We start from the raw sequence: 23494 nt of genomic DNA on the forward strand, positions 1-23494 counted from the left end.
ATTGAGTGAGCCGGTGACAGATTGTATGTGTGAAATCTGGTTTTACCATCAACCAAGAACAGCACCGTCCTCCTGGTTTGTGCCATAAAACAATCTACCTGCATACATTCAATCCAGTAGATTTCCTGAAAAAAAAAAAGGACAAAAGGACAAACACAATTTCATTATTTTTTTTTATTTAGAGGCATTTGACAAGTGGAGCTGTGTGTGAAGGGGAGGTGAAGGGGCACAAGCATGGTTGCAGAGAGGGGGAGGAGGGAATATCATGCTGAAGTTAGATCACTTTTTCCAAAAAACTCAGAGACCCAGTCCCTCATATCTGTCTCATACCAAGAGGATGTTCCACGTTACACAGCCAAGAAATGCTAACAGAAGAAAATAGCTACCAAATCAGCGAGTGTGTGTAGCATCTGTGAAAGACAAAAGGGGGGAAAAAAAAAGACAGGACTTGTATCTATTTTGAAGTCTTACAAATCAGAAACAAAAAAAGGCAGGCCCTTTTAGAAAAAAAAAAGAAAAAAGAAAATAATGAATTTTCTCATTTAACTATTGAATGCAAAAATCAAACACGTGATTTGACCTTTTTTCACAAAAAAACCCAAGCAAAAGTTCAAATACATGTAAGCCACACCACCAAAATTAGAAAGCAGAAAGAAAGAACCATCATTTGAGGATTTCAATTAAGCCAAAAAGAGTATATATAAAACACTGGCAAAAGAAAATATTTTTGATCAGTTTCAATTATTCTCTCAATTCTAAATAGTACATGATTTTTAGTTTAAGTTGGGGAAGCATGGGGAGGCATAAAGGAAGCGGGGGGTGGAGGGGGGGGGCTAACAATTCTAACAAATAGAAGAATGCCTCTACTTCAAATACGTGTCTAAAGAGGTAGATCAAAACAAACTGCGGCGGAGGGGGAAGGGGTGGGGAGGGTTGTTTGGCAGGGAATCAGGAGGTGTCGGGGATAATTTTAAGTATCACTTGTGCCCCTCAGTTAAAGCGCGGTGTTAGGGTGGCACGCCCATGTAGAAAGAAGTGTTCTGGGGGACTGAGGTATCGGTGCGCGCTGGCGCTCAGTGGGGGCAGGGCGGGGTGCCTAGTGCCACAACAACCCCCCACCCCCTCAGCTGAGGTAGACGGCGTTCTACTGTGGAAGCATGGATACACTTGAGCACTTTTTTTTTTTTCCTTTTTTTTTTTTTTTTTATACCACAATCAACATATTTACATTCGGCATGAAGAGACAAATGAAATAAATCTAAGTTTTGGATTCCTTTCCTCTTTTCTCACCCTCAGTCAAGGTTCATTCAGTATGTTGTGTGCCTTTTCGGGCTTGTCTTCCCTGTGTGAACAACAAATTGAAACATCAAGTTACATTTGTGGGTTTACAGAGAATGTCTTCTGTTTAAATCATTTTCCTATAGCGCAAAAAAAAACAACAACCTATGGGTCTATCAGTGTGACTCCCCCTACCCTCACCATGCAGTGAACGACGTTAACATTGACTTGATGGCCTCGCTACAAGGGCCATTCCGGACTGACAAAGCTTGCTCTATGAAAAATAAACCTAGCCGGGCTTGGACCTTGCTGAGACACCATCGTTAAAGAAGGTGGCAGATGGTCGGGGAACAGAACAGACAAAAAACAGATGCTTTGCTGACTCTAGGGCAGCAAGAGGGAGGACGTTACAGTCCACACTGCACTGCCCTGACCACAGCCCTCCTACGAAGGCAAAGAGGAAATTTCTTTTTTGACAAATTAAAGTACCATTACCAATAAACGATGTCAATCCCAAAACTAAATGGCATTGCTGCAATTATGTACGGTTGGCATTATTTGCATGTCTTAGTTGTCTTGTTTTTTTTTTTTCTTCTTCATTTTTTCTTTTTTTTTTTTTGTTTTGTTTTTCAGAAGATGGTGGACCCTCAGGGGAAAAACTGAGGCGATATTCTCTCGATACTCCTGTCAGCCGCCAGCTGAGGGGGCGCCAACTCTTGCTCTGGGGCTGCTATGTACAAATAGACTTTATGTACAGGGTCATCTTAAGTCACACATACACATGAACAATGCCGCCTAAAGCACCAGAGTTGAAGGCAAGGTCAGTTGGCAGCTGACCAAATTTTAAATTTTCTTAAAAAAATAAAAATGTTCAAAGACTATCAGCTTTATAAAGTATACAAAATACCACAAAAGCAAAATAAAAAAAAGAAAGGAACATTTTTTCATATATATATAATCATTTTCTTCTCTTCTGAGGTACTAGATCCTGAGGTAGTTAAGTAAAATGCATATTAAATTGGTTTTCCTGGGCAGCAGCAGTTCGGCACCATTTTCCCTAAGTGTCAGTCATGGCGCTGCCCTCACCTCTAAATATATATTCATCTATGTATATAGGTCTATCTATAAAATGCATCCAAATTTATAAAATGCCACTATCATTACAAGGGCAGGACGCCCAATATAATCCACCCTTTCAGGGGTCCTGTCCTGAAACAACAATCTTTCCCCTAAACATGGCCCACCCAATCTGAGCCAACCCTCCCCCAAAATAAACCTCTCTGTTGGTCCGACCAGGACCTTGATAGCAATGCCTTTTCCTTTCCACAGAAAATTCATGAGAAAGCTTCATCAACCAATTAAACACTTAAAAAAAGGGGGCAAAAAAGAGGGGGGGAAAAAAACCCACTAAATCTGAAATCAACCAAAACATCTTGTCAGGTTTGAAGTACCACACCAAAGAGGTGATAGGAGGGGGATCCTTATTTCTTCTTTGTGTTTATAGTGTTTAAAAAAAAAAAAAAAAAAAAAAGTCAACACACCCGTGCTGGGGAGGAGGAGAGCGGTCGAGGGGTGCGTACATGTGAGGGCAGGTGACATTGTAGCGAGCCCTCAGAAGTACATTCTCACAGAGATGCAGAGAGGTGAGGTGGGTGGAGGTTAAGCCACACTTAAAAGTTCAAGTAAGACAAGGAGGGGTGGATGTTTGGTTGGGTTCTGATAACCTTTGACCCCTGAGATGAGCATTACGACCCCTTGTCTTCTTTTTCTTCTTCTCCCCCTGGACTCCGCTGCATCTGTCCGTCCGTCGAGTCTTCGGGCAGATTCGGTCACCATTCCTCCAGGTCCACTGGATCTTCACTTCCTGCGGGGCAGTGGAGGTTGGGCTCCAGAGGGGGGCTTAGGTTGCTGCTGCCTCCTCACCTGGGCCAGGATTTCCTGAATCTTCCTCTGGGCCAGCTATAGGATGTGAGAAAATGGGAAGATCAGATCACAGCACAAAGGAATGAAGCCATACTCAGTAGCCATTTCTACCTGCAAACCAGGCGGCAAGTACCTGACTGTAAGACTCCACGGAGATGAGGAGAGACACTCCGTAAGTCATGTGCTTCTGGAGAAATCAGACTTTTGCCTTCCTGAGGTACTTAACATGTTTATCTTCTTTGTAGAAACCCACCTGGCATGCAAAGAAGTGTCCGCTGATCTTGACTATAACCTGGTCATTCTCATCAGGCGTCTGGTCCCGGGGCACCACCACTTCTGCACAGGTCAGATTCTGCAGCTCGTTTACCTGCAGCCACAATACAGAGACCAAACAAAATTTCAAGATTGAAAGTTTTTTCAGTTGTTACGACAAACTTCACGTTTGCAATGCTCTCGCTTGGGTCTGTTCAGCTCGCGCAGTGATAAATGGATTAATGCTCGTTTACCGTTTTTCCACCCTTCCCGATGACTCGTCCAGCAGCAAAGGAAGGAACCTTGATATGAGCCTCCAGCTTCACCTCTTCTTTGGGTCCGAAGAAATTCTCTTCCTTCAGCTTCCCAAAGATGCGACACTGAGCCTGAGTACAGATTATTCACGTTGCATTTAGAAAGTGGGACATTTTTCCCAGAAAACGAGCAAATGTACAGCAGAAAAAACACATTTCTCTGCTGGCCGTAAAGAGCCACTTACATACTAATAAAACCTGTAAATGAAACAAGAAATGACTGACTGCAAAATAAATGCAAGACCTGCCAAACAGCTGTTGCCATCAAATTTAACTACATGGCTCCGTTCTTTTATTTCTCTATTTTATGTGTTTATATGGCTGTGACGAGGTACAACACCTTAAACTGAGCCTCTGGTGGTCCAACGATGATGACCATCCTCTGCTTGGCATCCATTCCTTCTGCAGGGGCAATCTGAAGGAGGGCAGACAGCCAGCATTTAAAATAAAAAAATAAAAAATGGCAACCTTCACTTACGCTTCCAATTCCTATCAGTCACTCAACAAATAGACAGCTGGCATCGACACGTCATCATTGAGATTCAGAACTTCACCTCCTGTCTGTCACTCACCTTGATTGAGGCTCCGGCAAAGTGTGACAGCTGTTTGATGTGTTGACCCTGTTTTCCAATGATGGCTCCCACTGCAAGCGCTGGGATGAACAGGTGAACCGTCTCCGACTCTGGGTGTCCCTGCTGGGTACAGACGCGTTAGTGCTACTGTGACCGGCAGATCACACAGACAGTACCTGCCGACCACCTGCTCAGGTCCGGCCACCGATGCTTATGGAAATGCAGACGGTGGGTCTAGCAAAAGCTGTTCGGCTCTTGAAGCTACACTGGAGCTCATCCCCTCCACTTGAGAACAACAAACAGCTGGTCAGAACAGATATCGTCCTCTGTTTAATTCTGTTGTCAAAGGCCACAACCTGAGTTTGCCACATGCATCAGCCAGATAATGCCATCTGAGAAAAAAAAAACAATCAGGTGGAAACATGGTATCTGGGTATGAAGTTCATGTTTTTGCCAGCACACTCCACAATAGAGGAGTGTGTCATCAGAGATTGCCGTGCTCCTGATGCCTTGTTGTGAACACATGTTTTACAGTGTGCCATTGACTTCAGCAGGTGGTTGCATCGTCAAAGAGGAACAACAAGTAGCCCTGTTGATTTTGGATCGAGCCCAATATTCCAGGCAGTGTGTCAGGTGAGCGCACACTAACAACCTGCTCTGGCAGCCTCCAAACCTGGACAAGGGCTTTTCTGTGCAGACGATGCTTTACCCGGTCGAAAAAAAAAAATCTTCCTTAAAAACTGCAAATGCAGCTTGTTTGGCAGAGATGACACCGTAAAACATCTGGTGACACTGCGATAACTACGACATGGAGCAAAGCTACCGTTTCCCTCCATGCACCAGGTTAACTGCTGCACACAGATTAGAGCCTGACTGAAAGGTTAAAGATCAAGGGGGCAAACTGGGGAAGAACTTCGATGTAGCAAACCCTGTCCCCCTAATCCTGCAGCGAGCAGCCACAAGCCGTGCAAAGCACTTTGGGGCGGGTGACTTACAGCAAGGGGCTGGCTGCTCGCCGACAGCATAGAAGCCCAAAATGGCCCTTCACCCCCATAAGGACTGCACTAAAGGAAAAAAGAAACATGAAACTGAGTTGCTACAGACTAAATGTCTGCTTTTGTTTTCATGAATTCTCATCAGCCTGACCCAAGAGCTGCAGAATATCGAGTTTAACATGAAAACACAGCCAGTCCTGGCTTTGAAATGGTAGGGTTATGGAGCAAACCACTGCCCTTCATGTGTCAAGGAGACGGTCACTTACTCCAAATGATGAGCATCCACCGTGGGCTCCAGGAGGAGGGACACTGGACATGGAGGGACCCATGCCTGGTGCGCCACTGGGGAACAAACCCAAAGCGTTCAGATTCAAGCCTGGAATCAGGTTGGACTGGAGCTGGAGAGAAAAGAGCATTGCGATTAACACAATACACATCACAAGATGTATTTATCTCCTTGTAGCCAGCATGCACATTGTGCAGTAAGCTTTATTTTCCACATGCAGTTCTCATGTATCCAAAGCTGTAGTCTGAATATTCCTGCTTTTTTTAGTAATCTGACATATCAAGAAATACATTCATGTCCTTCAGGTTTAAAGCATTAAGGCAAACCTGGTTGACACATTATAACCCTGCTGGAAAACCGTCTCTGAAGGTTTTTCAGAGCGTGTGAATTTATTTATATGACTGATTCGCGATGTGAACGAGCTGCTATGGAAGCTGCGTTTCCAGATCACTGTTGTGCAAGTCAAAACCATTATCTGATTCACTTCCTACAAACAGCAGTGTCTGTTATTTTTCTTATTTTTTACGTTAACTTAGTCACAGTAATCGTCTACTTACGTTCATAGCAGCCATGTCACTCTCATACGACTCCCTGATCTTCTTCATCACCTCCTCCTCGGCTCTTGCGCACGCCTCGAGGGAGCCCTTCACCGTGATGGTCCGCTCTGGGTTGTACAGGGTCAAGTCCTGGAGACTGGACAGAGCAGTGTAGTAATGCTGACACCTTGGCAAATGCTACACCATTAAGTAGGCAGCCCAAGTGGCACTTTTTTTTCTTTTTTGAATGGGCTCTTACGGTGAAATTGTGATCTTGGTCCCCGTATCCATCTCGATTTTCTTCAGGTTGCGTCCTTCCTTACCAATCAATCTTCCTACAAAGTTGTTGTGTGCAAGTATCTTCAGTGGGATCTCTTCAGTACTACATAAGACAGACATGCGCAGATAGATGCTCGTCAGCCGTGACTTAACGTTCAGATCAGACGTTAAATCACTGGACATCTGCGTGAGTTTAACAAAATGAGCGTGTCTTGTCTTACACTATATTCTGTTGCTGTCTTTACTCACAATTTTGTGTCGATGGCTTCCTTCTGCATGATCTCCATGATGGTCGCACAAGCGTTCGAACAGCCGTCAGGCGTGGAGTGAATTGTGATGGGCTTCTCTGCTGCGCCTGCGTTTTCTTTCCGATGGATGTCAATCCTAGAACAACAGGGAGGGCGAGGCAAACTTACTTGTATGGCAGCTTTCGACAACAAGGCAGTTCAGAGTGCTTTACACGAGACAAAAGCCATGATATAGAAGACAGAAGAAATACAAGGCCACATACACCAATGGAATTTACAAGGATTAAGACAAAGTAAAACAGACGATTGAAACAAGCTAAGGCAGAATAAGACCTTTAACTGAAGATGTGAATACGGCTTTTTAAGTGAATAAAATTCTTCTTTTAAATCAGGGTGTAAGACATTTCTCAGGGTTTGTTCCAGATATGTGGTGCACAGAAACGGAATGCTGCTTTTCCAGATGTTGTTTGAGTCTGGGGGCAGCGATCAGAGCTGCCCCTGAGATCTGCATGGTTCCTAACGTACCAGCAGCTCAGACATATTTCAGCCCGAAACCATTCAGTGGTTAATAAACCAACAGCAGACTTATTAAGTCAGTTCTTTGGATCACATCAGGCCAGTTCACAGCTCTTCACACTGGCTTCCTCTTTGTCACTTTGCTGGTCTCAGTGAGCAGCAGCGCACTGAATCAGCTGCAGCTGTCCGATTCACTTTTTAGAGAGACCTGTGAGAACAGTAGCCGAGCCTACTGAAGATAAACGCACCGACAAGTTTTTCTAAATCCGGCTGAGACCCAAGTCCTTTAAGTCTTGATGTATTCTTAAAAGGTGATAGTTGGCTGATGTTGTAACTGTATTATTGTGGATATAAAACTCTAGTCCATGACACCATTTCTGGCTTGATCTGTGGACTTAATGTTAAGGACTGAAGCTCAACACTGACTTATTATTGTTTGCATAGCAAACCACTGATCTGTTAAATGCGCTTACTCAATGCCTGTCATCTGTTGGTATTGTTACATAATTCAGTGTCATCTGCATTATTATGGTAAGATATTTTGTTGTTTTCCATAATCTGCAGTAGCGGGAGCACGTTTGTGTTGAACACAAGAGGCCTGAGAAGGGAGCCTTGGAGAACTCCAAGCTCTGACACGTTACTACCAATCCACACAAAATAGTCCCTACTTTTCAAGTAGGATTCAAACTAAATTGGCTCTGTGCTGGAAAGTCCCTGCATCTCTAGTAATATGATGTGGGTGACCATTTCGAACACAGCAGGGAGACAGAATAATACGAACACTGAAACACTGAACTTTTCAGTGATTTCACATAATGAGGTTTGATATGGGCCTATAATTGTTCTTTAGTGAGTTATTTAGATCGTTCTTTTTAAAAGTTAAAAGCTTAATAACTGCAGTTTTCAGAGCCTGTGGGAAATAGCCTGAGTACAGAGGTGTTGAATATTTGCAGAATATCTGCTCACATGCAGTAAAATTTAAAAAGGCAAGGCAGCAAGAGGAGGATTTCAAATGCAGTTTCTTCCATTGTTGTATGGTTGATGAAAAAATGGATTTTAAGAAGATGCATCCTATACCTGACATGGACAGGAGCTCATCTAATTTTTTGAAGTTTGTCAGTGACACAGTAAGCAAATTCGCTTCATTTCGTGCCTAAAGGGGTCAGAGGTTACTGACACTGGTCTGTCAGTCAGTTACAGGAGCAAGTAAGTTAAATTATTATTTTTGTCAATTACGTCAGAGAAGGACTGCCATGCATTTCTCTTTTCTACATCAGAGGTAAAGTCTCTTTAGAAATGCCACTTTGAACATGAATATTTGTTTTCCACCATCAGCATTCAGCTTTAACACTTTTTGGAATTTTTACCATCATCACATCTCTCCAAGGTCTTTTTATTCTTACCATGGATTACTGTTACCTTAGTGTGAGTAAAGGATGATGATATTTGATAGAAAAAAAAAAAAAAAAACAGCCCACTTTCTTTTTTTTTTCTATTAACACTGGAAGTCAACGGTACAGGCAAAGGACAGCACACTCACTGGCAACGTTCAGCATAATTCCTGACCTCTGTGTACGTACTTTGAGTGGGTCTGTTTGGTGATGTTGCGGATTGTAGCACCCTCCTTGCCGATAATTGCCCCTACAAACTGCGTGGGAACCAGCAGGCGCAGTGGGATGTCTGACTGCACTTTGGGCCGGGCGCCCAGCCCTGGAGAGCCGGAACGAGGGGGACCACGGGTGTTAAAGCCTCTCCTGCCCCCTGCTGAAGGACCCTCTGGTGCAGCTGTCTCATCTGGGATATAGGACACTTTCAAGGCATAGTTTTCCATCATTGATCCATTCAGCTTCTCCATCGCCCTGGGGAGCACACAGAGTTGTCTGTCTCAAACTCTTGACCACCACCACCACTGAGTGTGTATGATTTAAGAGCTCAGACTGGAACTGGAGCGAATCGCTCTGACTGCCACAACAAATTCCTGTTGAGGCAGTCAACACAAGCTTCACGTCTGATTTCTTTCCCATCACCTCATCAATGGGAGAATCCAAGGAGTGCGGACATTAAAACAGAATCAAGAGGCTTCGGTCCAAATTGATGAGGTTCGCGTCTCAAATAATGTCCACAAGGGACAAGGAGGCAAGACCTCCTTAGACGCCCAACATCCTGAAGCACAGTGGCCAACCATCACATCTCAAGAGCTATATTCACTCCAACCTCAACACAGCATTCACACCTAATACATGTCAGCCCCGTCAGCCTCAAGGACTTATTTTTGTAGTGAAACAGTCTACTATGCCTGGTGACTTGTACAACCACCCGTGCAGGCAGCAACATTGCAGTACGATTCATGTACACCAGGGGGCACCAGATGGCTAATTTAACCCCCCTCCCACGCCAACACACATGCACGCACGTGTACGCACACACACACACATACACATATACACACACACATATACACACACACACACACACACACACACCCTTCCTCTCCTCATCACTACATGTCAAATTAAACTGGACTGGTTTGTGGAAGGAGGAAATCAGGTGCACTGCAAGAACACGAGAGAGAGGAAGGTGATGTAGTTTCCCGTAGAGAATGCAGGATAAAGTGAAAAACTCGAGCAGATCCACGTCACAGACATCATGACAGATGAGCTGGAGGTTAATGATGTGAATACACTGCATGTAAGCGTGTGTGTGCGTGCACTCACAGCCTGGCCTGGTCCTTGGCTGCATATCGAACGTTGACTACCGCAGTCTCTGTGTCAGTGTTTACTGTAGGAGAACACACAGCAGAGTCAATTCACACATGTTCACAGACAGTGACACTTTACCACTGTGGGCTACTTTTACATGATTCAACAATTACAAAACTATTAGTTTGGAAATTGCACAATGATTATTATTTCATTTAAACATTAAACCAAATGGAATACTGTACGGCTGCAACATAAAAACAATTCTGAACGCAGAATAAAAGGTGTGTTTTCAGTCAAGGTGACAGAATTATATTTTGAACAAACCGCAACACAAAGCTTAAACAAGTGTGTTTTTACCTTGTTCACAGCTCTCTACTGCACCATACTGAGCAAGCATACCATCCAAAACCTGAGAGAAAGAAAAGCCATGATTACTCAGAGACTTTGACCAGAACCTGTTAGTGAACAGAAGCGATCTACGAGAACCAGCCCAACTCAGTGCAAGGAAACACTCCATTAATTCCAAACCCCAGAGTTCAGTGGTGAGTTATGTGGATAAATTTGCTGCCTTCTTGTAAAAGCCTGTCTAACTCAAATTATGACTCTCCCCCTTATGGCTCTTGCATGGAGCCCCAGTTGCTGAGCGGGTTTTATAACATTTTAAAGGCTTTATTTCTAAAGTCCCTATGTATTCCATATAAAACAACCCTTTCTGAAAAAGAAAAATAATAATAATAATAATTATGTTAGATTTACAAGCATCCGCTATTCATCTAACAACATATATAGGTTTTATTTTTTTTGGACATCATTTCAGAAGAACAAATCCATGAAGCTATGGGTGCTTTAACTTGTTGGACTTGGTTTTTTAAATATTAGTAAAATGATTAAATCCATTTTTTAAATCCCTGCATGCTGGACTCATACATTAAAAAAAAAATAAAAAATGTTGCTTTAATAGAAAATGAATCCAAGAGAAAGCCACACTACGCTGGCCACCTGCCCAAATCTGGAGACCACAGGATTTCAATTCATAGATGTGATCAAATGTGGGCGAGAGGGGGAGCGAGGGTTCTAAGCTAAGCTAAGACATCCGACCATGCTCAGTCGAACGCAAGGCCACACCCCCAAGAGCTCAACCCCACTTTCTAGCCAACAAGAGTGCGTCCCTGCCCCCCCACTCCGCCAACCCACCAACCAAGCAACCTCCCGCCTCCCTGCCATCTCCACTCCTCATCATTGGCTGCTCCAGCTCTGATATGAGTTCCCTGAAGCCAAGAGTTGCTGACTGCCGGCTGGATCCGCTGCCTGTCCATCTACAGAGCCTAGCCAATGGGAATCCAGGCCATTCAGGAAAGGGTGGGGTACATTCCAGCAGGAAGCAGTGGCTGGGGGAGGGGTGTGAGTTCATGCTACATATTCTGTGAATCAGTGCACATGGAAGGGAAGGGGAAACAGTCCAGGCCCACCCACCCACTACAGCTTGTGAACATGCCAATACTATCGCCACTATTCTCTCGCTGTAGGGATACACACACACGCACGCACACACACACCATGACCCATTGTCTTATCTACCTGATAAGATACATACAAGGCCTTTGCATCAAAAGATTCCTTTCAATTCAGTTCCTCCATTCTTCCAACCCATCCCCCCTCAGAGGGAGAAACCTCCATGTCACCTTTTGCAAAAGCAAACAGCTCGCTCGCTACATACTAGGAACATGGGTGGATCTGGAGCTGCAGTTGAGGGACATGCGTAGGCAAAGCGAGCCCACCATTACAAAACGCCGAGCCTGTCCGTAGCCATTTGATCACAGTGAGTGAATCAGGCTGAAATCTAAAGCCATGCATTCACCTTACAATTTAGAATTATACTGGAATTGTGCAATTCAATAAAACAATTCTGATTAGGCTTACACTGTCAGCACATTGAAGTGAACAGTGCAAGCACACGCTAACAGCTAAACCTCTGCAGAGGGGAAAAAAAACTAAACAAAAAGGTCACGTAAAGCTGTGTAACTGGCACATGGAAGTTCACAGTGAGATCTCGAGTTTGACACAAATGATTTCTGAATAAAAGCTTCAGTGAAATTTGTCAGACAACTTTGAAATGTTGAAATTAAACTAAACATAAAATTTACGAGTGTCCAGCAGATCAGCATGTGCTCAAGGTGGAAGTGAAGCTCACACTGAGAAGATTTTAAATTAAATGCTTACCACATGCAGAGAAAGACATGCAATGCATGGAGACACACACACACACACACACACACACACACACACACACACACACACACACACACACACACGACTGTTGCTCAACACTTCACTAATCAGGCAGTGGCCTTGAAATCTGACCACGTTACAGCAGACCGTTTCTATTGATATCATCCATTTTTACATGACATGTTTTTGCCCTTTAACCCTTTAGGGAAAACAAGCGATTATACTTGAGATCTAAAAAAAAAAAAAAAAGACCTTGGGTGTCATTTTTTCAGCTTCACCTCAGTTTAAAACCTCTAAAAAAAAAAAACTAAAAAACCAAACATGCAGTGTACTCATCTGAGCTCCAGTTGTGCAACGGAGGCCAGTTTTGCATGATCAATTCAAACATGGCTTTCTTAAGAATTTGTGGGTGTATTTTTGCCTAAAATACCAAAGGTTCACTCCCAGGCTTCATCCCAGCATCGAGTCAAATAATTCATGCAGTCACCTATGTCGGAATAGTTGTGTGTGCTATTCAAACTCATTTTTGAGCAGATTAACAGCAAGTCATGAATTTAATGTGGGACCTCTGTCTAACCTGCATGTATATGAAGGTGGTACCAGACACATGAGTGACATAAACCACCTGTTTTAGGTTAACTGACCTCTATCACATTCAGCTGTACTATATTTCATTTCTTAGGAGTTTTTTTACTGTATTGTGTGAACAGTGTGAGGAGCATGAATTAATCTGAGGTGTAGTTTGTGCTGGTGTTTATAGATTGTGTTATTGTCTTACAAACTGACTATAAAAACGCTCTATTTTATGCTCTTGGACACCTCCAACTATGCCGTTAAATGAAAGATTAATTCAATCACTCAGAACTTAAGTTAAAACTTGATAAGCTTCAAACATTCAGCATTTCTTGCATGGCTGCTGTATTGGATTGCATTAAATTGTACAGGAGCCGGTTTTATTCCCTCTGCCCTCTACATGTGAAGGAGACACTAATAATATACTCAAATCACCACATTTCCAGACTGAATGTGCGGCCGTAAAACACAAAAACCAACAACACAAAGTCCTGAAGAACCAAATTGACTTTAAAAAAAAAAAATAAAAAATAGCCCATGAACCATATAAGGATGTAAGATTTGCTCAGTGGAGTTGGCCAGGGGGGGCCATGTCAAACCCCATGCCTGCTGCATGAACGTTTCACAACCCCTCAGACAATACACTCCGTTTATTTTTATTTCATTTCCACATGAGTTTTTTTTTTTTTTTTTTGCAAGGAAACATGTGGCGTGAAAAGGCACATGTGATCAGTGTTGAAGGACACCATGACAGAACAATTAAGTCACGTTTCCCATTGAAGCACATCAGATGCCGTGCAGCCCAAGAATCAATCAACAACACGCTTTTTCAAAATGTTTTAAAAACCTGCCTAGCAAGTAGCCAACACACGGAGCCACGTGATGCTCAAAAAGATCGTGTAACTGCTTAAAGTGTCCTCGCGTGCGTGACGCTGCCTCATCAACCTGGAGATCCCACATCTGTGACGCACTGAATCCTTCTAAAGTCCTCAAATGTCTTTGTTTCGTAAACCATGACCATCTTTCCTCGCTTCCCCAATCTGCTGTGGGGCTAAATTGTACAAATTCAACCATCCAATCTTCATTATCAAATTTCCAGTGGTATTTGCAATCATTTCTGCTCTACCAATCACAGTTCTACCCACTGGTCGGTGCGTTACACTGGCCTGAGCTGCAGCCTTGTTCAAACGAATCATCAAGTGCTTGCTCAATTGAAACCCAAAAAGGGAGGCAAGGTGACTCCAGAGGCCACTAAATGAGAGCCCAGTCGGGCTGCCCGATGGTGCCCCGCCCTGGAAGCAGTTAGCAGCCTGTTAGCACTCACCTCCCACTGCATGTGAGGCGGGATGTTCCTGATCTGCAGCTTACAGCTCCTGGAGAGAGAACAAGGGAGGAAGAGGGTGGGGGATGGATAAAGGAGGAGGGAGAGAAAAGAAATTGATGAAGGTAGATGGGAAGAGAGATGGGAGAGGAGAGGGGGAGAAAGACGGAGAAAGACAGTTAGTAGCCGACAATACCAAGGGCACAATGATACAAATGACAGAAAGGGGGTCTTATTTAAAAACTGAGAAAAACCAGCAGTTCTTTATTCCCTCCACCATCTAGTGACACAGACCAGGAGTGAAGAAGCTGCGGATATGACTTCTGCTTTAATTCCATTCCCAACCCAGCAGGTGCACCGAGACACCCGGGGTAAAAAGTGGGAGGAAGTGATGGAGAAAAAGCGGGTAAAGGGGTGATTTGGAATCTCCACTGGGTGGCCTAAATGGAGTTGAGGGTGCTCAAAATAAAAATTAAGCTAAAAGCGCACCACGCCCATTGTGCCAAATCACCAATTGTGTCACACAGAGTGCGAAGAACGAGATGGGGGAGAGAAACAGGAGAAGTGAAGCGGCAGAAAGGAGTAGGAGGAGGGAAGAAAAAAAAAAAAAAAACAGGATTGAAAAGACAAAGATATGCTATACAAGAATGTCTTGTCTACACTCTGAGTCAACTGTGTGGCCTGTAGCATTGCATCAATAGGATTCAACCGCTGCAAGACTCATATCCACTCTTTTCAACCAATATAGACACTTATCCAGGAGCATCCAGCTGTTGTATCAAAAAAAACAAAAACAAAAAAAAGGAGGGGGCAGGAGGAGGTGGTGCAGGTGCCAAACAGAAACCAAAGGGAATCTCCGCTAGCAGCGTCACACTAAATGGGAAGCAAAAAAAAAAAAATTTGCGTGCTTGTACGTGGAGAGTGTGCACACAAGCAGAAGCAAGTGGAGAGTAGCAGTTACAATGGTGCTGCTGTGCTCCGTCACTAGAAACAACCAGGACAGACATCCCCAATTCATCCCTTTAGCTTGAAGGTTCGCTGATTTAGTTACAGTTTGTGTACAGCAGCATGAGTATACTGGCAATGCGTGGAGGTCATGCAGACAATGGAACTAGTGCATCAATGAGTCACAGAGTTTCACAAGTGTCTGCGTGCATGTGGACGTTGTATAAAAATGCGAGGGGAGTGCAGGCCACTCCAAAGTCCCCTGCCTGTTGACACGCGCAAACCTAAAGGAACAAAATGTACACATGGCTTGGGAGCTGAAGCATGAACGCACACACAATCTGGAAACACAGACCCTGACCCCGACCCATTTCCACACCAGCCTCGCACTCGCTCCGCACATACCTGATACATATGCAGCATGTGCAGCTAATTTAAGTGTTGGTTTGTGGACTCAGTTTTCTGCCTTCTGTGTAAAAACTTTAAGGTAAAGAGTCACACTACACACACACACACACACACACGTCTCCTGTTCTTTTCCTCGAGCTTCACTGAGCTGTTAAATGACGTCTAAAATGCAGCTCATCTACTTGCTCCACTGCTAATGGCCTTTTTTGTAATCTGTGTAGAAGATAACACCTTACAACATGCAGCATTTACAAACTCACTCTTTACACCATGAACTCAAATGTAAGAAAAAAACATATGCAACAAAAGTCACTTAAAAAAAAAAAAAAATTACACACAAGCACATCTCCGCAGTGGAACGTACTGCACATGTGCAACAAGGGCCGCAGGAGTTGAAATTCCACAGTTTAGCCACTACGACCATAATCAAGCCAAAAGCACTTCAACAACATATTTAATTTGGGACATTAGGAAACTACTTAATTCTAAACGGGCAAATGGTAAAGAAAATTCCCAAATAACTTCCAAGAAGAATTCCAGCCCTTTCCGGCCCACTGTGCCATTCCTGGCTGATCCGGCCCCCTCTCCCCACACATTCTGTATGCTCTGCATTGCGGTGGGAACGCCAAGCGAAATGTGCAAATGCACCAAGCACTTCCAGTCGGATTAACCTATAGCTCCACACAGAAGAAGTCAGCCAGGGTATGGGGTGGGGTGGGGGTTGGAGGGGGGGGTGGGTGGTGGTATACATTCCCTAGTCCCAGCCTTTGATTTGGGGAGGGGGGGGAGGTGTGTGTGAGTGGGGTGTGGTGTTGCGGGGGGGGTGGGGGGGCGACTAGCCCTGTTTCAAGCAAGGGTAACAAGGGCCCTCTCTGCCCTGTGGGGGTGGGGCCCTGTTGCCATGGACACGGACAAGTCCACTGACAGGAACATGTAGAGCGGGGTTAAAAGTGGGAGGGAAGGAGGGGAGGGCCAGGAGTGACTGGGGTTGGCTTGTCATGTGATGGCCAGGAGGAGGCCGGGCTCCTTATTTACTTTTAAAATGGACCAATATTCTACATGTTCGCCCCCTTCTTTCGCCGCTCAGCTGAGACCTACAGGCCTGCACCGTGAACACGCCAGTGGCTGTGGACACGTATGCATGCATCATGAGCCTCCACCACACCTGCATTCATCTTCCCCTTCTTTATCGCCCAGCCTGACTGAAGCAGTCTACGTCAGCACCATCAGGGACGGTGTGGGACACACGAGATCTGTGCTCAACGCCCATCCACAGCCATTGACTATTCAGTATGCAGAGGTTCTGAATGACTGAACTCCACGCAGTCTGGTTTCCGCTGCCCTCTCACAGGCCTTATATGCACACTGTGCACCCAATAAGCTACATTCAACACTTGCGTTTGGATAGATTGGTTTGGAATTCCCTCAGAGAATTCCAATGAGTTGAATATCAACAGTTAGAAATGACTCAACTTCTGCAAAAGACTAATACACATTTGTCTCTCTCTCCACACCACACAGAAAATACTGTTTATATTATATTTCTATATATATATATTCAAAAAAAGAGAAAGCAAAAAAAAAAATACAATGAGATTCAGATTCGAGCCTAGGAGGAGGGAGAGTTAAGGAACCTTTGCCTGCAGTCTGGGTAAAACAAGGGGCCACATTCATAATTCTCTGGCACCCCAAGTCTCCGTCCCAAATCCCCGTTTTTGCAGGTGGGGCCCCACAGTGACCCCATGACCCAGAATTCTTGTAATAAGAGCCAGGAGCCATTTCTACAAACACCACTGGTACGATTTACACCATTGTCTCAATTTAAACATGTTTCTTGAATGCTTGGTTTATTTATTTTTTAAGCCTGTATATTTAAAAAAAAGACAGTGGGGCTGAAACTTGACACCACTCACTGAGAACAATTGCTGTGTTATACATGTTGTAAAATAAGTCAAAGCTGTCCACGTTTAATGTCCGTTTCCCTGTCGCTCTCACTGACACACACACACACACACACACACACACACACACACACACACACACACACACACACACAGGCACACACACACTTGGGGCCACCCCTCCTTCAGCCATGCCACTTTCTCTCTTTCTGTACATGTGACTAAGCGGGTATGTGCATGTGGGAAAGGGCAAGCTACATTTATTTTGTTTAATTTATCCATAACCGGAGCACAACCTGAACCAGGAAGTCAAGTCAGAGTGTACACAATAATGACACTTCTGCAGCTCAGTTTGCCCCCATAATTAAGAATAAAAATAAATATTTGATTTTTTTTTTAAATGCTTGATAACTGTTAGCATAAATACATTTTATGTGGCTAAGCTGCACCAACAAGCCATTCGATGCACATTTGTAAAAAGCTCGGTCAAAAGTGAAAATACAACTGGCATTTTTAACAGCTGTAGCAAATAAGGCTGTTTCAACTGAAATGCAAATACACCTGTAAGATTCTGATTAGTGCTCCATTTCCTATTGTACAATTTGCATGGCTCCTCAGAATAAATTAAAAAATAAAAAATAAGAGCACGAGACATTGTCAAGACCGTGTGGGTGTCATCTTTAAATGCCAGATTACAGAAAAAATAAAAAATTAAAAAAAAAGAAAGGCAGCACAGAATGTTTTTAGAAGTCAAAGCAAAGTGAAATGTAAATGTCCATAAGATGGCTTAAAGGTTGGATCACTATGAAAAGAATACAATGCATCTGAGGGCAGGACGTTTCCAGCTAGCTGCATTTTGCTGTGTTATGTTGCTAATGCAGACAGTATATTTTCAGGAGTCACTCTTCAACGCAGCAGATGTCTTGCTAATGCACTGGAGAGAATTTCTGTGGGCTTTTGGCCACAACCATGACAAATTCAGGAGCGTATATCAAAACTGCTGGATTACATGATGCATTCTGGCCAATGTGAAACGCCACACTCCACAGCATGTCACCCAGTTCTGCGTGCGTGAACCCCAAACTGCAGCCACCACACCTTCATCCGTCTGCTACAGCACTTCCCCTTCCTGACGGGTTCAAAGGTTAAGCCATGGTGATTGGCCGAGCCCCCAGTTGATATTTGCAGGTTGGAATGCAAAGAGGGGCCCCAGTGTACAAGTGTGTTGTGTGTCTATGCCCAGAATACTGTTCCCATTGACTGCTGCTGTGTTCCATGTTGTAAAGGGAGGGCACGTTTTTACTTTTTTGAAGTGTGGCTGAAACTCGACTCTGTTTGCTGCCATAGCCAACACAGCAGGCTGCACTAAAAAGACAGAGCAACGTCACCAGTTTTTCGTGATCAGGAAAAATCTGGAGGAAGGTCTCGGGATTTTGACGCCAAATTCCCGTGTAGCTCACCTGGTTTATTTATCCAAGCTACAATTCAGAGCAGCAGCCCTCCCAGCTGCCAGGCAAAGCGTGTATGACCTTCATGTGGAAAATACATTTCACGTCAAGATGTCAGAAAATTCCCTGCTTGACCCACGTTCACATCGAGGCACTTTCTAACTCAATGCAAGCCACGTATAATAGTTTACAAGCCTCCATGTTTCACCTCGTCTTTTTCTGATTTCTAACGTGGCCTGTTACTTTGCGTAAAGCAGCAGATCATTCAAACTTTAGGGAGACCAAACCATGCATATTACGGGCAAATCCTCATAGAAATCCTTTCACCAATTACCAAACAACAGCAATTTAATTAAATTGAAGAAAAGGGATTAATTACGAGCGAATGGCGTCACCAGCAAAAAATACGCACACAACGCCATAAAGCACTATTTTACGCCCTCAGCACAGATAGCGTAGACCCCACAGAAAATATTTATGGTACACTTTATGGGACCCGTCCACTGAAACACGACAGCCCAGTGTGCCTACGGGGGTCTAACTCTGAAACTAAGGTTTTCCGTGACTTGGGCCCCAAACCTCCCATTCCACTCGCGTTTGGGAGTCCATCTCATGCAACAGCAGCACAATGTGTGCAGAGGAGGGCGGAAGCGCAGGGCAGGCAGAAATGACGGGCAGATCCTTCTCAAATGGACGACTCCACAAGGCCTGTACGCCTCAAATCCAGCCTGCACTGCTCTCTGCACACATTTCAACCAGCACACGCCAGGCTTTCACTAATCGCCCTGAGGTTGGAGCTCCAATACTATCAAGGACTGTACGTACACACACACTGAAAAATAAAAAAGCCCAGTGGATGGGCGAAGGAGAAAATGCAGCCATGTGCTGGTTAAACCCAATATGCACGACGGTTTTAGGAGCACCCCACAGTCATGGCGAGAGGAGGGAGTACACCACCATACGCCCCTTTCATTTGACCCCAGAGCATTCAGGAAAAAAGACACCTCATTTAAGCAAAATGAAAATACTCACACCACTGAATTAGCACTGCTCAGCTGCAACACAAACGCATATTTCCGGCAAATGTCACTTGGTTTTTAAAAAGGCTCCTTCTAGATAATAACTAGATGAATTTTAAAAAAAAGAAAAGAAAAGAAAAGCTCCCACGAGTTGAACCAAGCCCTGTGTAATAAAACTCGACCTACCTTAGACGTTTAGGGACCGAGTGCTCCACTTCGAGAACTTTCCCATGAAGTTCAACTTTACCTAAAAAAATACAAATAATACAAAATTCAGCTAGTCATTTCAATAATCATTTGACCTACTAAAAACAGGCCTCCTTCCCTACTCTGGGACGTGGAATTATGGTTGCTGTTTACTACTCATTTTACGCAGGGGACTGAAAATCTAAGCAGGCGTGTGTACACATACATCGTCCTGGATATTTTCAGCACAAGTGTGATATTAGCAGCACATATTGCTCAAAGAGCGCGAGGCACTAATAGCACGAGGACGCAAATGAGCCAGACACGAGCCCAAATTCGTAAAATTGCACGAGTTCAGCTCAATTGTTACGTGGTCTACGTGAGCAGGCCCAACTTTAACAGAATCACAAACTAGCAGACGAGGTGGAGGATACACAAAAGGCAAATGGTCGTGTGGCTCTGTTAGTTGGCCTACATTTGACCAACACAATTAAACCACCTGGTGTGTCAGCATGGGCGAAATGGCTTCACAATGTAGCCACTGGAGAAGGCCTACAGTTTGAAAGCTGGACAGGAGTGCAAGTTCAAAATTGAAACTGGTTTAAAAGCAGCAACACGCCACGGCCTCTCTGCTCCCAATCGTGCCAAAGTGGGCTGTGATAGAGCCCACAATAAGGCTCACTTCACGGCGTCCACAGCCCCCGTTGCCTGTGCGCCCCACTGCCCTGAACGGCACGTAACCTGCGTTAGGAAAGCCTTGTTCTCATCCTCATGATTTGTGTTTACTCGACCATTTTACCAAGCCGGGCTCAGTGAAATTACACGAGCACAATTCCACTCAAAGCCGGGGCAGCGATTTGTCTGAGCCCACGGTGTCAAAAGGCCAAGTAAAGGTTGTGTGAGAGAAAGAAATGCTTGGATACACCCCCACCCTACAGGGCTGAACTAACGGCGATCTTCACACAATTGCAGCAGCTCGTGCGTCTTTCCAAATAACACTTGAAAAAAAATTGAACACACTGAATATCTCACCTGAAAGAATATCGATGGCCCTCATTGCAGCCTTCTCGTCCGGGCAATCCACAAACGCATAGCCAGTTTTGACAAGAAATGGACCACTGTGCGGAATCTTCCACTGCTCAAAGATAGTTTCGAAGTCCTCCTCGCTCGCCTCGGCGCTCACGTTGCCAATGTATAGCTTATTCATGTTCTGCGCCGAAAAGGGACAATCTTTACGCTGAGGGAGAGATAGTTATTTGCTCTCACGGATGTGCAGTGTTTGGAGTAGCCTAAATCGCCTTTACTACTACGGAGTGGCTGTGGCGTGCTTCCCGGTCGTTTCAAGCCACAGATAGATTTAAACTGGCAGCCTCGCAGCGCGTTTTGCTCTCCCCTCGCCCCTCTGACTCTATCGCGCAATAAATAAATGCTCAATTATTAATCTCGTGTCTCCAAACGATGGCGGGCTGGGTGAAAAGGAGGAGAAACTACTTTGTGTCTTCCTCCAAACCCCCTTGGCAAAGAGACAGAGAATGTCACACACGGTAAGGCTGGCGCCCGCCTCTAAGTCTAGAGCCTAGAATAAGAAGAAGAAGAAGGGGGAGAGAAAAAAATCCGCTGCTATTCCGGCTTTTTTGAATGAGCCACGTGTTCAAACTACAAATCAGCCCACACGTGAGGAATCCCAATTGCTCAATTAAGTGTTTGGGATTGGGGAAAATTGCACGGGAATCTGGGGTGGGGACAGCAGAGGGGAGTGGAGAGAAAAAAGGAGGGGAAGACTGGATTGGCGTTGGGAAAAAACCTGGCGAGCTATGTGCGTAAAGGGATTCCGTGAGAACCCAGTGTATCTTTACTAGAATCACATTCGTGTGCCTTTCTCTGCAAAGCCTCGATTCTCATTGGCCGGTTGAGGAATAGTAAAACGGCAGTGCGCTCACGCACGCCCATGTCAGGGAGACGCTGATACTGCGGGGGCTTGTGCGCACGGTTGTGCTAAGTGCGCCGCACTGATGACAGGAGGAGGGAAAGGGGGTGGGGCCATTCATAAATGATGTTGCACTATATTGTTAAATTGCATACTGGACACATTTAATTTGACGAATCTTGACTGGGGAGGGCCCTGCGCCGCCGCTTGGGCCCTCGCGCAATATGGGAATGACACGTAATGCTATCCACATGACGGCATCCATCTTCTCCCACTAGAGTGGAGCCATGCCCACGCTGATCCACAACTCAAAGTCCAGCAGCAGGCCCGACTTGGCCGTGGACACGCAAAATGGCATCGAGGGGTTGTCTTTGGGCGCCATGAGCGCTGCCACGCCACTTGTTTTTTCAACTTTCAGGCCGTCTGACTCAAGAGGAAGGCCTCGGCCATGTGGAGCGGATGCACATGGCGAATCCTCTCTGCTATACCTCCGCCATGGACTTGCATTTACTGAAAGAGGGAGGGGTCTCCTACACTGAAATGCCCCTAGCGTCCTATGTAACGCACAGCCCAATGCAATCACGTGTGCAATACATGTCTAAAATATTACACAACTACCAATTAGATCTTTTGGAAAGCATAGGTAGAGGCCGATAGTTTAGGCGTAGGTCATTCTGCAGACAATGGCCGTGTTTACAGAGCTGGTGGCTGGTTAAATTCAGACCTGTTGATGGCTCAGAGGTCCATATGTCACAGCAGGACTTTTTCAACAGCAAGGACCCCAAACTGAAAATTTACAGGCAGTGCAAGCCTTATGTGCAGATCAGAAGTGGAAAGGGAAACACAAGAATATAATTTCTTAAAGCGTCATTTTTCTTAAAGACTTCTGGTGCAGTCCTGGGTGCAACTGAAGTAGATTTTATTGTAAATCAATCAATCTATCTATCTATCTATCTATCTATCCTGCCAGTTCATTAGGTAAACATGGCTAAAGCTTATGCAGTCCAATACAATAAATCCTGCAATGCATTCTACCGTCATGAAGGTCATCATGCTCTGGTTCTGTTAACACGACTTTAGCGAGGTGCTGATTCAACATTGTGGACATTTTGGAGGCTGCACTTTGTCCCGCTGTTGAACCGTAATGTGTTATACTGAGTGATGACCTTAAAGTTGAATCTCTCTGAAAAGCAAAAAGCAGAACATTATGAAGTCCCAAAAGGAAGAATTCATTGTAGTACTGTTGCAGCAGACTGCACTAGTTTTAGATGTGTGTACCTAATAAACTGAATAGAGTGTAGAGTATCTTATATATCTATAATATATTCAACAAGCAGCATCTTCAGACTGAGGGCTCAGACAACACAAGTGTTTACATGTGCTCAACACACATGTGCACAGTATAATTTGAGATATGAGGTCTACTGGATCATGTCAGACCTTTTTTTTCTGAATCATGTGTGGGCATACTTAAGGGCATCTTTTAATTCCTGTAATTATGTTATATGAGTTGTCTTATATGAGTTGAGTGGCAAATTTTAAACTAAGTATGAGCTGCAGCCGAGTGTAACAACGTAAACTATTAAAAAGTTACATAACAGCAATACCCTCAATTTCATTTTCCCTGTAAGTGCAT

The 23494-nt window shown here is 44.5% G+C and overlaps 1 protein-coding gene across 2 annotated transcripts; it reads right to left on the minus strand.

Annotated features, from left to right (window-relative positions):
• Positions 1–159: 159 nt before the first annotated feature.
• igf2bp3 (insulin-like growth factor 2 mRNA binding protein 3) lies at positions 160–21421 on the minus strand. 2 transcript variants are annotated; one of them, XM_076753708.1, is made up of 15 exons: positions 20964–21421; positions 19932–19992; positions 14028–14076; positions 10259–10310; positions 9914–9977; positions 8780–9058; positions 6685–6819; positions 6416–6538; positions 6178–6313; positions 5601–5732; positions 4340–4459; positions 4108–4182; positions 3708–3839; positions 3455–3568; positions 160–3237 (listed from the first exon to the last, which is right to left on the minus strand). In XM_076753708.1, exons 1-15 carry the CDS (start codon positions 21136–21138, stop codon positions 3136–3138), a joined length of 1749 nt encoding a protein of 582 aa, XP_076609823.1. In that variant the 5' UTR covers positions 21139–21421; the 3' UTR covers positions 160–3135. The 2 variants fall into 2 exon arrangements, with proteins under 2 accessions (XP_076609823.1, XP_076609822.1); XM_076753707.1 differs by having other exon boundaries at positions 4340–4462.
• Positions 21422–23494: the final 2073 nt, after the last annotated feature.

Source organism: Chaetodon auriga, chromosome 17, assembly GCF_051107435.1.
Source record: "Chaetodon auriga isolate fChaAug3 chromosome 17, fChaAug3.hap1, whole genome shotgun sequence".
Classification (NCBI taxonomy): Eukaryota; Metazoa; Chordata; class Actinopteri; order Chaetodontiformes; family Chaetodontidae; genus Chaetodon; species Chaetodon auriga.